Genomic DNA, 18,540 nt, shown 5'->3' on the forward strand with positions numbered 1-18,540 from the left:
TGCTCCAAACGTTGTCAATTTCACGGCGGTATGATTGCGTCAGGCTTCATCGCACCGCCACGTTGATTATTTTCCGATAACAGCACGCCACCGTTGTGCTTCATTCCTCGCTTATCTTTGTTCAAAACGAACACGTCATTACGTCCGAGTTTTGCTAGCTCGATATTTTGATCTATAAAGAGTTGCTCACCCAGACAGAACCTTGACAAAGGTCACAATTTGTACAGAACGTGCGCACATGTAGTGGTTTTCTTTACGTTAGTTACCTGAACAAAGGCTTTTCATAGTCTTCTGCAGGAAAAACACCATCCGAGGGCCCAGAGGTGTGGAAATGGGGACAAATATCAGCGCTAGACATTAATCTTTTATTATAGTCTTTGTCAACAAGCTTTATTTCACAGATTAGCCTGTCCCATATATTTCATTCATTTCCCGACTGAGCAAGAATAGAGATATCTTGGGTTCCACGGCCGAGCGGAGGGAGGATGAGGTGTGGTCAGCCCCCGGAGGCTCTGCTGGCCCCGAGAGTGACCTCTCAAGGCCTCGCTCCGAGGCTAAAGCTCTTCCCAAATGACTCCTCTGCGTTTGTGTTTCTAGGACACTTGAGATTTGTCCACGGTGGTTGCAATAGCACACGACTCATAACTGTAAACGCTTGAAATAAATACACTTTGTCATACAATTGATCGTGAATGAGCGGCTGGGCAAATTAATTGGGTCGTCAACAATTGAGTCCACATCGGCAGTTGTGCCAAATGGATCACTTTATGGTTTATGGTGTCTTATCCTTACATCAGCCCAGCCTCTGAAACATGAGGATGGAGAAGGGAAGTGCCGAGAACAACCAATCCTTATTTTCCTTATCATTGTGCAGGACATGTTCTCGAGTGCCAGCAAGGTTTTAAGAGGGGGAAAAAAGCCCTATTTATTCTGTGTCTAGGACAACGGCGTATCGCATCTAGGCCTACGCCTACTCTGTTCACCGGCCCGCAGGGGACATGTCATATTGCGAAAAAGTGTTTTTAGGCGAGGCTTATAAATTGATCAGGGCGCTGGATGCACGGTTTACTTTGTGAGCGATTCATCCAGATGACGGCTCGAGACTTCTCACCAGTCGTAAGTATATCCGTTAACTTCTCACGATACATCACGATTGTTGCAGATATGCATATAGATTCATCTGTATAACACGCCCATGAAGTAGGACTCGCATATATACTGTAATAATGTAGCTTATCATGTGCAAAAAAACATTAAATAAAATAAACAACAACAACAATAAACTAGCTAGCTACCTAATGTTATCATGTTCTCGCCAAAATCTCCAAAGAATAAAAATGCTGGTCTGGGAGAGCGATCAACGACGAGGTGGGATTCAGCCCGGTACGAAGTCTGAATTGATTTATTTCTTTTCTACCAAAGCAATTTGGCAATGATTCCAATGTTTTGCTTATTAAAGATCGACATGTCGTACTTTTTATCCATCGATGTCGTCCATTGTTTAAAAAAGTGACAGTTTTTCAGTGACGGTTCTCCCGAAGACAAAAAAGTTCGACTTGTTACCGCAAAACACAACAGATCTGTCCTTAGACGTTTTTTTATTTCGTATTTTTTTTTTTAAAGTTACAGCTTAAGTCCAGAGTGTTACGAAGCTCGGACACTAGAGACTCCTTCCATAAATGTTAAATAAACATCTCATTACAGAAAACATCCCAATATCAATGATTACAGCATTTACATTTATTATCTATTTTTTTTATTAAGATTAAATTATGTGGGGCATCCATCATACAAGTTTGTAGTTCTTTTTTTTATACAAACAATAACATTTTAGAATACAGCCCTGCAACTGGCACGACTGCCAAGGCTGCTGTTATTGAAAAAGAATCAACACCTTCTGACCAATCAGAATCGAGAATTCAACAGTTTGGAAATGTAAAGTCGGGGTTAAAATACTTGCTCCGCTTATGATTGTGGTTTTAAGTCAGTTACCTTTGTAGATTCTAAACAATTTCGAGAACATGTTTCCTTTCTTGTGAGTCTTTTAACTCGGCCCCTTTACTACAGCGTTTACCCGTCTGTCTTTTCTTCCAGATGATAAAGGTATTTTTAGGCTTGCTGGCATCCTCAGCCTTGTCAAAAGGAATGTTCATAAATAACAAAACAGATCATGGGAATTTTACACCTCCTCCACCTGGCTCACGGGACAGGCCCATTCCTCCCGAATACTGGGGTACTGGCGTTTATCCTCCACTGCCTGAGAACCACTTGCCAGAACATGACTACAACAAGACGGATTATGTCCCTCCACAGATACGCGCTGGAGAGAACTACCCTATGCTACCAAAGGGTTATCCCTTTCCACCAGATAGTGGGGCTAATTCCCAAGGGTCTCGCATGTTCGACATGCCAGACTTGACATATTGCAATATGATCTTGGAAGCGCCGGTGCCCCCAACTGCAGATCAAGTACCTTGGTTCTGCACCTGCTCTTTGTGCAAAGGAGCTAGCGGTGGCCCAAAGGGTGAAAGAGGAGACAGAGGTTTACCAGGTAATGATGCGTTTACATATTCCTGTGGAAGCATTTCTCAATTTCAGTCCTGCGAACCCAATGCGCTAAACAGTTTTGAAGTTTCCTTGTTTCCAGCACAACAGGATGCATCGGATCAGGTGTGTTGGGATTAATGATGCGTTATGAGGACCGAAATTGAGAAGCTCTTTGCTATGATTCTCCACAGAACAACAAATTTGTATGTCCTCTTGTATTACTTATAGCTCGTAGTGTCTGGTGCCCAATGCTTTTAATATTTTTCACCAGGTCCACCTGGGAGTTCAGGAAGTAGAGGTTTAAGTGGTCCCCGAGGTCAGCCAGGTTTCACAGGTCTACCAGGACTTAAGGGTAAATATAGACATCCTACAGCTCTTTTGGAAGATTGTAGGTTTGTTCAGTCATATTATGCTGGTCATGGGTTGATTTGACAATCTGAGTAATTTGTTACAAACTCGGTGATTGTATAAGTTTCAATTCTAATCACTTTGCTACTTTCAATGTTTAAAGGCCAGAAAGGTGATGAAGGTATGAAAGGGAACGAAGGTCCATTGGGTCCAGTGGGATTGATGGGAGAGCGTGGATTCAAGGGTTAGTATGCCTTCATTAGATGATACATTTACTACTATACTAACACCTGCAGAGATTTTCATGGTTCCTTGTTCTTCAGGTGATAAAGGAGACATGGGTTTGGAAGGGATGCCAGGGAACCAAGGACCTCCTGGACCCCCCGGGGATTGCCCTTCACTGTGTGATTCTGTGAATGGACCTCCAGGAGAAGTTGGATTACCAGGAGTAGTTGGACCTAGAGGCCTCCCAGGAGGCTCAGGAGAACCTGGGGCGAAAGGTGAGAAGGGTGATCATGGTGAAATAGGTAACCCCGGCGTTCCAGGCCTTAATGGGTTGAAAGGCGATCAAGGCGAACAAGGTGTGTGCCATTGCAAGGACGGGGCCAAAGGTGCAGATGGAATGACTGGGCCTCCTGGTCCAAAGGGTGAAAAAGGGAATGTTGGTTCTCAGGGGCTTGAAGGGGTAAGTGGTCCTAAAGGTGAAAAAGGAGAACTAGGAGCGACAGGTCTTCCTGGTCCCTGCTCTCCTGCCATCCAGTCAGGCTTTTCAGCAAGACTCGCTATCAGTATCCCAAGTCCAGACAGACCTGTTCCCTTCAGCATAATCATTTACAATGCACAGTTACACTACAACCCCACTCGTGGTGTCTACACGGCTCCTGTCAACGGCACGTACAGCTTCAGCTACAATTTGTGTATCTTCAACAAAGTCCTCAAAGTGGGGCTCTTCCGCAATTTTTTCCCGATCGTGAAAAGCACCGGAACAACAAACCTTGGTATGGTCTCTCAGGTGGTGGTTCTGCACCTGAACATGGGTGACCAAGTGTGGATCCAGGTAAAGGACATAAACAGTAACAGTATGTGTACCAACAGTGAGAATAGTAGCACCTTCTCTGGTTTCCTGCTTTACCCAGACAGCTGTGATGAACCATTATCCCGAGACGTACCTGACCCTATCGCTGGCACATACAGCTGGGGTACACTGGAAGCAGTAGACGAGGAATAAACGTAATCGTTGTTCAAATGCCACATTTCACTCAAGACAACAAACTCTGTTGTATCTATATCGATACTTCTCACCTGCTCTGACTATTTTTTCTACATATTCAGGTATAGCAGTTCTTTTCGAAAGATCGTTTATCAGAGGTTTTGACACTGTTATGTTGTCTGACTTTGCAAAACTTTATCCTAATCTCATCTATCCTAACTGTATTTCTTGGTGATCTTCCATTTGTGTTGAAAAATCGTGGTTTGTCCGGCTACCAGCTGCCAAATCACGAGTCAAACTGGTAGACCATCTTTCCCAGCTGGTAAGTTATTTTCCAGCTTAATTAAATCAATCAATAAACGTCTGAGATTTTCTAATTGCCTCACCGTCGTGTGATTTTCTTAATAAAAATGATTAGCATTTGTAGCACTAATTCAGAAATGGCTACCAACTTGCAAAGATGGTCTACCAGTTTGACCAGCTAGGTCCGCTCGTGTTTTGCCAGCTGGTAGATGGACGTTTCCATAGGAATGACTTTGACTCTGCTACGTTCTCCCGTTCTCCTTCTTAAAGTCTTTCATAAGTGCATGGTTGTATCGAGAACCTGGACGAGAACTTTCCGGAAGGTTAAGCAAATTCCTTTCAAAATACAAGTCTGTTCATTTACAGATCTTTCCGTTGTTTTCAATTCATTTATATCTCGTGGACGTGTGCCGTCCTTATCTAGTACTTTAAATGTTTAAGATGTAATTAATTAAATAGTCATACTATGTCTTCAGAGAAACAGCTAGTGGTAGAAAGTAAACTCTAAGAAAACCGAAGTTCGGATTATCCTAAATAATGAACCTATTGATAAGATCCTTCGTTTAGAAAATGTTATTCTGTAATAGCTGTTGTCCTAAATGTAACTGCTATGGCTACTAAACAGATAAGATTTAGGATGTTTCTGTAATGGTTAGGTTAAATACATAATCACTATGAGAGTCATAAACCCAATAGGTTAATTTAAATCATGACCATAACTATAATACTACTTACTGCCATGTACTAGTAACATAATCATGAAGAATAATCTTAGCACAAGGATGTGATCGAGGCTGAATTTGGTACAACCAGATAATATGTGAATAATACAAATTACAATCACAAACAAAACGAAATCCTGAGATCTTTTGGCTTTATTATATGATACTGTAATAAAGAACGGTTTTAAAACGACAAAACAGTTCAAATTGACTTCTTTTTTTTTCTTTCTTCTGATACAGTGATATAAATCCTACATCATGACATCTATTATATCTGCTTTCTCGCAGATACTGAAAATTGCTAACTTAAAGGTCTAAAAATCAATGGCCGTACACCATTCGCCTACTTTAATCCGGAAAGAAGCGGTGACTTTTCCGTTACTATGATTTCAACATAATACAACTGACACAAGACCAAAGACCGACAGCCAATGTTTTTTTTTCTAGCGCGCTACAGGAAGAACGCAACTCGTCGTCTCGGTGTTACTGCAGATAGATGTTCATCGCGGTTCATCGTACTCTCTATCTCACGCTCTCGATCGTCTCCAGGAGGCTGGCCGTAATGTCCGGATAGCGATCGGTCCCTCGAAGGTTTCTCAAGGCTCCCCGGCAGAAATATTCCCTTCTTCTTCATCCTCCGTCATGCCCTTCATAAAAGAGCGCTTGAAATCTTCAAACACCATGTCGTCGTCCATTTCGCTGCACGTCATGCGAAAGGATGAGCGATGCGACGGAGATATAGAGGAGCAGATTATAGTGACTTGTACAAACAAACGGATACGAGTCAGTCTTTTCAGATGGAGTATATGTTCTACAGGCTGTTATGAAAAGGATAAACACTGACCTTTCTCTCACTTCTTGAAGCAACAGTGAAAAGCAAAGTAGTTCAGTCGATTATATACACAGTGTTATACGGACACTCGTGCAAATCTACAGTAAGTAAGGAGTAAAACACTCCTTATCTATATAAGGCTACATTTAATTTGATCATGTCCACGAAAAAACAAGTTAGTTCCTGTTATCACTTACGTTACAGCAGTTAGAAACATAACCACAGCATTGTTATCAAGCCCTGTCCTGAAGACGTTCCAGTAGTGGATAACTTACGTACTCACAAAGCTCTGACACTGGAGACTCCTTCCGTAAATGTTAAAGAAAGTCTCCTTACAGAAAACTTCATCATACAGTATCAACGAACATAACGTCACGTAACTGGTCAGTGTCAGCGTTTCACTATATTCAACAAAGAAACCATTTTTAACTTTGAATGAAAATGAAAAAAAATCGCTTTTCTGGAATTTTATCCACACGGAATTTCCACGCCGCTCAGGACTGTGAGGATTAACCGACACGTGTCTTATTAAAGAAATGGTGTTCAGCGTGTGTATACAGGATACCTGTTTCAGGCTTCGGGTGCATGAGTTGGAACGGCAACTCCAGACCAATCTCACTGATGGCGAACGATAAAACAGAGCAATTTCACGTATATGCTTGTATACAGGAAAAGTAGCTTCTTCTCGAAGGAAGCTCAAAATCTACAGCTTCAATACTCACCTGGATCCCATCAGCCTATGGAGAAAATAAAAGACGAAATAACATTAAGCCAAGCACGCAGCATTAGTACTTACTCTGTTTCGCATATGTATTCGTCCTATATGGAATTATTTGGGATTATTTCTCATAACAAAACGGTCCAGAAAATTGAAAAAAGGAAGGAAAATCTTCCAAAAGTTGTGACTGCACAACTATTCAACTCTGTTACGGTGAAAAATTTGTTCTAAGTTAGTTCTGGTACACACACTTACTATCAAAAGACACATCGCTTGTTGAATGGGGTTCATTGTGTGCAATTAAAGTGTCACATGATCTTAATATAAACACACCAGCTCCTGGAAGAACCCAGAGGTTAATATTGTGCTACCACCACCATGCTTTACTTACTTAATTATGGGACTTCTAATGTAAATTGCTTGTTCTGGAATGAATGTTTCACAGCAAAGCAGGGTGAATACTTATGCAACCACATATTTTACTTCCTTTAATTTACCCTCCAACGTCAATGTTAAGAGTGTCGATTAATGACATGAAATCCCAGGCAAGTCCATTTTAGTTGGTTCTGGAACTACGAAATGTAGAATAGTTCAAGGGGGCGAATACTTACGCAACCCACTTTATGTACAGTATGTATGTACGGCCTGTGTGAGATTATAGGATAGAAACGTACTGACCCTCCGATGATGAGCTTGACTATGATTCTGTAGGACACCAGAATCCCCAAGACCTCCTTCAGGACGCCTTCTTTAATTCTGTGCCATGAAAAAGACGGTCCATAAAGGACTGAAATGGTCTATGCACACGATCTTTATCTCGTAAACGACTGTACACAAGCTCACATGCTGGTCGAGGCCAGGTTGGTGTCTTCATGCTTCAGTTTTCCATCCAGGGCGATTCCCCGCCTTTCCTTGTTGTTGGTGAGAAGAGGGAGGAGTGTATACACCTTCTCCATTTTGCCACCTGGACCCAAGGTGTCCCTGGACCGAGACAGGTTATATAAGAAGAGTTTCCACTTTTATAGCTTCACACACTTTCAGTCTATCTCTGCCTGGTTCAGGCACATACCCAGAATCCTCTGTGGTCACTGACTTCATGTAGCTGTCGTTGGAGTAAAGAACGACGGTGGCAATTTGATCCACTGCAAATCACACAAGCAGACGCAGAACCAATTAATCTGAGGAGCCGTTACTTTTCCTGTGTCTGACGTTTAGTCACAACAACGTGTCAAAACATATCAAATGATTGTGTTCGGATCTCCTCTCACCGGAAAGAATAACGTTCTTGATGTTCTTGTTGGACTCATTGTTGATGTTGACCCGTACCTTGATCGGCTCTCCGTGATAATACGTCTGCACGAAAAGTGGTCAAAAACGGCCTGTTCATTTAACACCGGAATCATTTCACCACCGACTGTTAACTTTATAAATGCCGTGTACTGTTGGGCCATAACATCTAGCTTGGTTTGCCAGGTTTTCCGTAGCAAAACTGTTCCAATTGCCGAAAAACAGTCCAAGGAACCCATTAACCAATAACTAGTCCAATGACCAATAAGAGCAGTCCAAAAACCAGTCCTATAAATGGATAAAATGTATGAAATGTTGTCAAAATTGGCAAAATGCTGTGGTATTTAAAGGACATGCTGTTATAGAGCCGCTCTTGAAGACGCCTCTGTAGTGAAAAACCTAAAACGACAGCTTTACCTCTGACGGTTACACTGGAGACTCCTTCCGTAAATGTTCAATAATTATAGTAAGGTGACGCACCTGCTTCTGCAGGCTCGCCTCCACACGGAGTGGTTTGTCCGACATGAGGAAGTCCCGGGTGACAGAGACCGAAGGCGCGGGACCGGATTTCTCCGGAGCGTACTGGACCTTACGGATCATCAGACGTACAGTACTCCTGCGGATAAAAACAGAACCGGTCTCCATCTAAGAGCACGAACATTCCAGTGTCTGATAACTGTGTAAGTCAGTATCACAGTCTTCAGTACCTCACAGATCAAGTAGTTAAAATCTCGAACAAAGAGAATATCGTTGCTAAGCAACTGAGAAATACGGGATACTACGTTCATGCTAGCTAATAAGCGGAGCTAGCTGATAATTTAGCTAGCAAACGTTCAGCAGTTAGGTCTTTTATACTGTATGTACGATGTAAAGGTGCAGTGATACTACTAAGAAAAGACTATGCCGTACTATTTAATCTGTAAGTACATGTAGCATTGACCGATAATGGAACTACCATTCTTTCAGCTAGAGTAAGAAAATCAACATTCTAAAAACATTCAGCTAGCATAAATTCATAAACAAACTCACAAACTCATGGTTGACAAGATAAAGATTCTCTGGCATGTACTTGGCACATGCAGTGTTTTTAATAAACGGATGAATACGTTTCAGTGATAAAGGAAACATCACAGCCGATGTACTGTATTACAGACTGACCTCTTGCGGACTTTAGCGTCCAGGTTCTCAGCGCTGAAGACCTTCACCTCGAACTCGACAGCACAGTGCTGTGGAAAATTAGAAAGCTGAGGTCAAGGCAGTTTACACAGCACTTGAGGGTCATTTCTGCATCCAAAAATGTACCTCCCTGTCATTTTCAAAGCAAGACGGCCTCACCTTGCCCACGTCGGTAGGAGCCGGCTGCAGTCCTACGGAGCAGGGCAGATTATCAGGGAACTGAAACAGAGAGTGAAAAGACATATGACAGAATAGGGGCTTGGTTAATAATTGGACATAAACAGAGTGCATCAGGGAAGAAAAAAACACAACAAAACAAAACAAAACAAAACAAAGAAACCACCCACAACGCCAAAGCATCAGCATCCTTTCGAAATAGTTCGAATTGTTTGGAACCGGTTTCACTTAAAGCTACAAAAAAATTAAATATGCACAATTGATTTCCAAGTGTTAGTACTATATTACTCTGGCGTTTTTGTTGGTTTTGTTTTCGTTTTGTTGTTTTGGTTGGATGTGTGAGTTGTAAATGTCAGGAACCTGAACTGTATTATGAAGTACTGAAGTATACTGTATATTCCAACAGACTTCAGTACCGTGTCATAGCTTTTGTTATTTTAATGTAATATACTGCAATAGACCATAGTGGAGCATCAAATCATGTTAGAATAGCGTGCTATTACTTTAGTGTACTATACGGTTCTACACTATTATATAGAAATAGTACCATACTATTTTAGACTACACCACAGTGTTGTATAGTGTTTAACGCAATATACTATAATACATTACAGTATAGTGTTTTATATATATATATATATATATAAATATATACATATGTATATATATATAGTGTTATTTTAGTGTAATATACTGTAAAATACTACAATGTTATAGTGTGCCATACTACGCTATATCATGTGACTGTACACTATTGTATAGTAGTAGTGTATGTGTATGTGTTGTGTAGTGCTACTTTACTGTAATATACTGCAGTACATCATATTATAGCGTCATATAATGTCACTTTAGTAGAACTATAGTATAATATCATTCAATGTTACTATAGTATATGATATTACAGACTACTATAATGTACCATAGTAGTTCCAAATGCTATATACAGTCTTGTGATACAATGTTATATAGCAGATCACACTCCAGTACACTATAGTCGTTCATATATAATTACAGGAATAATTGAATAATATATAAATAATGACGCTGTAATTATTTATATATATTCACTAAGTTTTACAAAGTTTATCGTGAGGTCGTGGAATATACTATAGTATATAGCGCCATTTATAGTGTGATATACTATAACGCATCAGAGTATTATTATTATTAAAGTATTGCGTTATAGTTTACCAAACTAAAGCACACTATAGTGTACCATAGTAGTTCCAAGTGTTATATAGTGTTACTGTGATACAGTGTTATATAGTATACCATGCTCCAGTACGTTACAGTTATACACTATAATTATAAGTTTTATATAGTGTGACGTTTTTGTGATATAGTGTAATATACTATAGTATAGTGTATGACACTATAGTAAAAATATATGGCACTATACTATAGTATATAATGCCGTACAATGTTATTACATTAGTCTAATATACAGCAGTACACTACAGTGTAATGTATAATATAATTTTACTATAGTGTACTGTACTATAGAATACTATAGTGTACCATAGTACCATACACTATAGTTATAAGTGTTATATGGTATATTATATTAGTCTAAAGATATGGTGCTGTACTCACTTCAAAGAAAAAGGGGTATGCATTGTGGCCCAGTTTGCGTAGCAGTTTCTCCTGCACCTTGGTGAGAGTGCACTGCTCCCTGTCCTGCAGAGGGGGGTAGATCTGCCGGGTGGAGAGGTAAATATCTCTCCGGAACGCTATTCCCATCACGTCCATGTCGTCTCGGCCGTAGCGGAAGGTACAGGACAGGGTGACGTACGCTACAAAGAGGTCACGAACAGTCAGAATGATTAGCAGTGAGATTCTTTTGGCGCTGAGCATTTCTCTTTGAGGCTAGCATGTGCAAAGGAATGGATCTGACTGTAGCAGAGCCCATCAAAGCAATTCTTAATTTATTACTTTATATTAGATTTAAATATGCTTGCATTTTTATTTATTTATGTATGTATGTATGTATTTATTTATTTATTTACATCAGATCATGGATTGAGATGCACTGAAATATGTTTCATATGGCTCATATTTAATCGTAGTGAGGTGAGATTGACCTTTTTTGCCTTTCAGAAGCTCGGGGTCTATTAGAACAACACCATCTGTTATAAAGAGAGATGTGTTATGTTTTTAACAGTGGAAGAATCAATCGATCGATCAATCGACCGATCAGTAAAAGAAAGGAACAGTGAATTCTCACCCACTGGATCCACTGAATCAACATGATCAACAAAATCTCGTCTCCCCATATACACAGCCACCTGGGTGACACACACACACACACAGTTTTACTGTAGTATTACTATATTTAGCACCCTACACCTAACATTTCATTTTAAGGTACGGTTCACTAGCACGCTCTGCAGGTGACTCACTCACCGACTTGTCTTTGCACGCTTTCTTAAAGATGACATTCTTCGGACTCATTGTGGCAACCAGTGAAGTCTGACAAGGAATTAAAGGAGATAATAACATCAGAGCGCATATAAATTATGTAATTGTGTTAGTATCACACACGGTATCCCTATCTATAACAAAGTGTGTCTGTGTGTGTGTGTGTGTATATATATATATATATATATATATATATATATATATATATATATATATATATATATATATATATATATATTTCAAGGTTTATTTCCAAATCTATACCTCAATAATGACAATAATATATATATAATGTCATTATTGAGGTATAGATTTGGAAATAAACTTCAAAAAACAATACCTTCAAAACTCACTTGTGTGTGATATAGTTTAAACATTAAACATTCAATTCTAACTCACTTAGACTTATACTATAATAACTAAGTAATAACAATAATGACAACTTGATAGTTTTCACCACTATAAAGTTATAAAGTTCGCTTCAACGATGAACCAACCCTACTTAAAATATATCTAGGGTAAATTTGCTGACCCCAGAGCCGTACACGAAGGATCCGAGGTGTCGGATCACACCGTGAACGTTTCAAAAATCTCGGATATCGTTACTAATTCAGAGTTTGTGCACTCATGCGTAAAACAGACGTCATGTAACTCGAATGTAATAACCGATTTTATGTTTAAATGGACGTCTTATTTCACGCAATATTATTATTCTGAACAAAAGGTTCCTTATCGTCAAATAGGTGTTTGGGAAAAAAAAAAAAACCACACAAACCCAGACAGACATGGAAAATCATGACGATATGAAATTGTAAATATTGCTGCATGTCTGATGATATCCCATAATCCGATAGTTCCGCTTCTGTATGCATTTTACAATATTCCGTTACAGTTCAGTGTGTCGTGATGTTCGTACCTGGTCCAGCCGATCCTGTTGAGGTGTGAGACAGAGAAAAGGACACGGCGTGTTGACACGGAGTATACGGCTGCTATTTGTATCAGGAGTTATTGCTCAGCTAATCAGGTTAACCCCCCCATCACACACACACACACACACACACATGGACACACCCAGCGGTGCACTTTCTGTTGCTGCACCTGGGCTGAGCGGATTGGGTCGGTTCCCCTTGGTCAGCACTGGGTGAGATTACTGACTGCTCGCCGTGGTGTGATGAGCAGATCAGAGCCACGCCTCGAGGCCTGTGGTGAGCCTGAGCTCATGAGGTACATGTTGACGACACCACACACCTGCGCACCTGTCCTGATCCTGATCCTGATCCAAAATTCAAATGCGCAAATTGGCATTGGATTTACATTGATAATTTTCCTGTCATGTCATGTATGCAAATTCAATAATGATATTTGTATTTGGTATCCTAGCAACCTGCAACTGATATTTCATTCTAACCTTAATTAAAGTTTGAGCTTAAATCCATGTCATGCTGTTATAGGAAAATAATCAGCGACCAGCTGGGGTGGCCTGATGAAATGACCATGACCACCCTGAACTCGTTTAAGTTATATATGTGTTAGTTATTAGTCTGATATGCCTCCACAGCAGTGAGCGTTATATGATCAGTAATTAAAAGACATATCCAGTAAATGTGCAGTAAATACCCTGCACTGAAGCACTAAAGATTCATACTGCTGTAACTCTTTAATGAGCCTAACAATAAGATAACAGCCGGAGTGCAGGAGAGCGGCCACGCCCCAGAGAAATAAATAAATAAATGCATACAGTAGATAGACAGACAAATGGATGGATGGACAGACAGACACAGAGACTGGATGACAGATAAATAGATTGACAGACAGAAAGAGAGAAGGATGGAAGGATGGACGGACAGACAGACTGACAGTTGGACAAGTACTAGATAAATAGATAAACATACAGACAGCTAGATAGATAGCTAGATAGACAGACAGACAGAAAGACAGACAGGCAGGCGGATGGACGGACGGATGGACAGTTGGGTGGACAGACAGACTGACAGACAGATAGATAGATAGATAGACAGACAGACAGACAGAAAGACAGGCAGACGGATGGATGCATGGACAGCAAGACAGACTGACAGATAGACAAGTAGAAGATAAATAGATAAGCATACAGATTAATATACAGATGGACAGGCAGATATACAGACCAACAGACACATAAATATACCGACAGACAGACAGACAGACAGACAGACAAATAAATACTTAAGTAGGTATATAGATGGATAGATGGATGGATGGACATACAATTAGACAGATAAGTAAATAACTATATAGATAGATAGACAGGCAGACAGACAGTTGGATGGACAGACAGACTGACAGATAGACAAATAGTAGCTAAATAGATGCACAGACAGATTAATATACAGATGGACAGGAAGACATATAGACCAACAGACAGATAAATATACAGACAGATAGACAAATAACATTATACATAGATAGATGCATGTATGGATGGACAGGCAGATAGAATGAATGAGTGACATAGATAGATAGACAGACAGACAGACAGACAGGCGAGTTAGTCATGAGTTATTAGTAGTAACACCAGGGACAGTGATTAAATTGAGCCCTCCTGCTGCGTTCACTTTCTCAGGTGTATTACTGCGGTGGTGTAACAGCGGGACGGTGCAGCGCCCTCCTCCTGCCCTCACCTGTAATCCTGTAATCCTGTGTGTAATCCTGCACTGTCCGTGTCAGCACAGTAACCCTGTGAGGAGTGACAGATTGCCTTCACAGCACACACACACACACACACACACACACACACACACTGTGTAATCACTATCTCAGTGAGGATTAGATTACACCCAGCCAGGAAAGCTAACAGCTTTTAAAACGTCCCATTTACGATTACGTGAAGTTACATGAGTAGTCCTTAGGTGTGGGATTTTTCATTTGGATCGACGGGTATTGTCTTAGAGACAATATCTTTTGTGATGAGGCGATATCTCCATATCGCCTAGATGGGCAGTGTGTTATAAGACTTTGTTGTGAAGGGTGTTAGGGATTTTTTTTTTGTACTCCTTTTATTGACATTTATTTATTTTGCAGATAAAACAGTTTAGAAGTGAGGCAGGATCCAAATCCAGGCATAGAGCTGAACAGTAATAATATTAATATTAATAATAATAATAATAATAATAAGTCATTTAGGTTACTCAGTGCTCTGTTCCATTCAATTCAACTTTATTGAACCCAAGATAAACTCTGTTTACCACACAACTAGCCTTCGCCTTTTAAAACAAATAACACAATACAGATAAATCTCAGTAATCGAACGACATAATATCCAACATCCGTAAAATATTCTTTTATCATTAACAAATCCGATTCCACATTAATCATGAGCCTCGTATTTTTAAAAAAATGTAGAAAAAAAAAGGGTGGGTTAAAACGAAAAACCAAGTAACAACACTACATGCAGAGAAATCTCTGGGGTTTAAACGTAAGCCCTTGCCGTCTCTGACTCAGACACGGGTTTGTGGATCTTTGCCGCTTGACTCCTGGCGTAGTATCCACTGTAGAAAAAGAGGGGGAAAGAAACACAGTTAGAGGAATCCAAAGAGAAACTGTGAAGCAGAATGATGTGTATGTGAAATGGGATTGGAAAAATGAGGACTGGCTAAGGGCCCTGGGCCCTTGAGCAAGGCTCTTAACCCTCTCTGCTCCAGGGGGCGCTGTATCATGACTGACCCTGCGCTCTGACCCCAGCTTCTTAACATTCTGGAGCATGCGAAGGAAAATTTCTCACTGTGCTGTAATGTACATGCGACTAATAAAGACTCATTATCATTATCAAATGCCGTCTTGTACGTGATCCTGGGGCTGTGTTACACTGAAAGATGTCTCAAAGCCAGACGTATAAATTATTCATAAAGTCCTTATTATTTTAACGCCATTCATTATTAAAGTCTGAAGTTTGATGATGTACTCGTGAAGCTTTTAAACCCGTGGATTAGAAATTGATTAGGAATCCTTGATGTATGTGTGATGTAGTGTGTGTGTGTATGTGTGTGTGTGTGTGTGTGTGTGCGCGGCAGCATCTCACCCCTTGGCTTGTCCTGAAGATGCGTCTTTGCAGGCGCAGCTGAGCAGAGCTCCGCCCAGAATGGAGAGACATGCTCCGCCCCATCCCATGTACAGTCCCGCCCCCAGCTCGAATCTGTACAAACACCACACCAAAGTGAGTCAGGATATAGGGCGGGAAAGAGAAAGAGAGAGAGAGAGGTTAAATGAAAGTAAAAAAGAAAAGAGAAGCAAGTAAACAGTAAACCGAAAGAAAGAGAAAGAAAGTGGGAGAGTACAAAAGAAAGGATGAAGTGGGCGGAAAGAGAAAACGAGAGACCGAGAGACAGGTGGGAATGAAGAAAAGACATACAGGTGAGAAGAGAAAGAAAGAACGTCAAACAGATAACGAGGAATGAAAGGGAAGAAGAAGAAACGTAGCGTGATAAAAGGAAAGAGGGGAAAGTAAAAGAGAGAGACAGGGAGAAGATGAGTGTAAGTCCTCACTTAATGCCTCCACTGAAAGGGTTTTTAAAGTCTTCAACGATGCGTGCGGCGTACCACGAGATGGCCGTCATCGTACAAAGACCTGACAAGAAATAACAGCGGTGATGGAAAGTTAAGAGGCGAAAATATAACTTTACCCGTTATTATACCGCACGCTCCACATAAACGTTGGCAAAAGTTAATATAAAAACCGAACCGTTTTCCTAACCATCACTGTCATGACACGTTTGCCGTCTGAACGTTGCTTCTTTCATCGTCTGCTGGAGCTACGAGGCTAATGTAGCACGTAAACAAGGCTAGGCTAATGTAGCTAATGGACATAATGGACGATTGCGGCCTCCGGTTTATCACTGTGGGTCCGAAGTATATTAAATGGGATTTGGATGATAATATAGTTCAGATTTGAATATTATTTGTATATGATATACAAATAATAACGCATACATGTCAGATAATTCATCCTTTCTGTAGCGAGAATAATAAAAACTCACCTGCTAGGATAAAGAGGACGCCACCAGCGACGGCTTTCTTAGCCTTCGCTTGATCGCTGGAGCTCCCGACCTGAATGCACTTGAGGCCCAGGATGGACACGATCATAGAGAAGAGGCCTAAGATAAGGGCGATGATCATCAGAGCCCGACATGCTTGGAGGAAGCCTGGAGAGAAGAGGAGACGCCACATGAAGGTGGATTTCAACACACTAAAAAGCAACAAAGAGTTCCAACAAAGCGACAAATAAAACATGACTCCCGAGGTTCTCATTACTGGTGTTTTCCTGCTGGGGGACAAAAAACAAACAAACATTAATAATCATTTCTCCTCCAAATAGTACTTGGCCTGATAGGGCACACTAAACGGTGGTTTCCAAGTACGGGTTCATTTACGATGTATTCAAATCGGTCCTGTCTGATAAATATTCTCCAGCTCAATTAAAATCATTCCACCACCAGGTAGCACGAGATCACCATCAGAAACCTCCAGACCTTCATCAGAAAATCATCAAGTGGCTCACCACCATTAGACCATTAGACCAACCATTAGAATCCATCAATAATTCTAATGAACCGCTTTCGAATTCTCAAATCGGCTTTGTCCTTCTCGCCAGATCCATATCATGTGACTTTGGCACAAAATGGCGGCCGAAAACCAAGCGGATCTTAAAGAGTGAACCTTGAACATCGAACGTTTAATTAAAGCGAGACTACCATTACAGTGTCTCCCAAACGTCTCCATACATAGGGGAAATGAAGACTTTTTGAGCAAAATTAGTCTTCTAAAATTTTTCATACTTAGTTTATATTATATATGTATATATATATATATATATATATATATTTTTTTTTCAGATAGCCTTTAAGAGTGCCTTTGACAACAGAAGAACCGACTGAGAAGTGGACATCCACCAATATCCACTGACGAAGGCACAACTGATGTGGCGCTGGCAAACGTCACAGCCCTATTTACGGAGGCTTTTCGGACACGTTTCAGTTACACTGAACGGCCAAGTTATCCTCCATAATGTTGTCCAAAAATCTCTCGTCTATCTATACCGAGGGTTAAATTCTACTGAAGGCCATTTTGACCCAGTTTTGATGGAAAGTGAAAAAAAATCACTCACTTTCTAAGTCCAGTAGGGAGTCGAAGTCTCGGCAATTGGCGACCCCGGAGCTGTCTTCGGCACACGCGTGCCACAGGTTCTCATACTGACGGCTTGAGATGATGACACTACCGGAGAAAGACGAGACTTTCCAGTAGTCGTTGGCCAGAGCGGCGCCTGTTACCAACCAAGATGCAACACCGAGCAAGAACCCGGTCAATTCCAACGCTGTCGACATTTTCACCCTGACTTTTCTCACGAACACCAAATCAAATCACAGAGCAGCCTTTATCAAGCTTAAAAACGCTCTTCTCCTTCTCTTTCCTGTGCTGTTGATCACCGAGTGTGGAATTATTTCAAGTAAACAGTCGGACTTTAGCCTTTACAGAGGGTCATAAAGCTGAGCGCCACACCTTGAGCGCCCACTCTGCTCTCGATGACGATGGTACGGGTGTGGAACCGTGGACGGACACTTCCCCATCTTATAATGACACAGATAACCATGTTTGGCTTTCGCAGCGATGATTGATGGCAGGAGGGATTGTGTACTTGTGAGTCAAGAAAAAAAACGGCTCCTCGGTGTACACCGAATGTTGTCGTTGGCAAGAAAATGCACTTTGGCTTGTCAGAGTGATGGTATCTTCAAAGGTTACATTTGTAATACTTGTATTTTGCGGACCTTCA

The 18,540-nt window shown here is 40.8% G+C and overlaps 3 protein-coding genes across 4 annotated transcripts; 1 reads left to right on the forward strand and 2 right to left on the reverse strand.

The window, feature by feature from the left end:
- Positions 1-109: 109 nt before the first annotated feature.
- On the forward strand, positions 110-5,207 carry LOC108280706 (collagen alpha-1(X) chain). Its single transcript, XM_017496033.3, has 5 exons — positions 110-1,116; positions 2,095-2,551; positions 2,819-2,899; positions 3,059-3,139; positions 3,219-5,207. The coding sequence occupies exons 1-5, from the start codon at positions 1,057-1,059 to the stop codon at positions 4,121-4,123; spliced, it is 1,584 nt and encodes a 527-aa protein (XP_017351522.2). The 5' UTR covers positions 110-1,056; the 3' UTR covers positions 4,124-5,207.
- Positions 5,208-5,271: 64 nt separating this feature from the next.
- On the reverse strand, positions 5,272-12,847 carry saga (S-antigen; retina and pineal gland (arrestin) a). Of its 2 annotated transcripts, XM_017496036.3 has the most exons (16): positions 12,655-12,847; positions 11,724-11,789; positions 11,545-11,605; positions 11,402-11,446; positions 10,914-11,113; positions 9,303-9,362; positions 9,126-9,193; positions 8,448-8,583; positions 7,949-8,033; positions 7,750-7,822; positions 7,524-7,661; positions 7,359-7,436; positions 6,685-6,699; positions 6,528-6,580; positions 5,975-5,984; positions 5,272-5,829 (listed from the first exon to the last, which is right to left on the reverse strand). In XM_017496036.3, the coding sequence occupies exons 2-16, from the start codon at positions 11,769-11,771 to the stop codon at positions 5,727-5,729; spliced, it is 1,173 nt and encodes a 390-aa protein (XP_017351525.1). In that variant the 5' UTR covers positions 11,772-11,789; positions 12,655-12,847; the 3' UTR covers positions 5,272-5,726. The 2 variants fall into 2 exon arrangements, with proteins under 2 accessions (XP_017351525.1, XP_017351526.1); XM_017496037.3 differs by lacking the exon at positions 5,975-5,984 and having other exon boundaries at positions 12,655-12,844.
- Positions 12,848-14,914: 2,067 nt separating this feature from the next.
- On the reverse strand, positions 14,915-18,178 carry cldn15la (claudin 15-like a). Its single transcript, NM_001200793.1, is given in 5 exon segments — positions 14,915-15,265; positions 15,796-15,909; positions 16,260-16,341; positions 16,751-16,915; positions 17,878-18,178. Coding segments are annotated over 5 exon segments (657 nt in total). The 5' UTR covers positions 18,095-18,178; the 3' UTR covers positions 14,915-15,186.
- Between the last annotated feature and the right edge of the window lie 362 nt (positions 18,179-18,540).

This window comes from Ictalurus punctatus, chromosome 20 (assembly GCF_001660625.3).
Source record: "Ictalurus punctatus breed USDA103 chromosome 20, Coco_2.0, whole genome shotgun sequence".
In the NCBI taxonomy this organism is placed as follows: domain Eukaryota; kingdom Metazoa; phylum Chordata; class Actinopteri; order Siluriformes; family Ictaluridae; genus Ictalurus; species Ictalurus punctatus.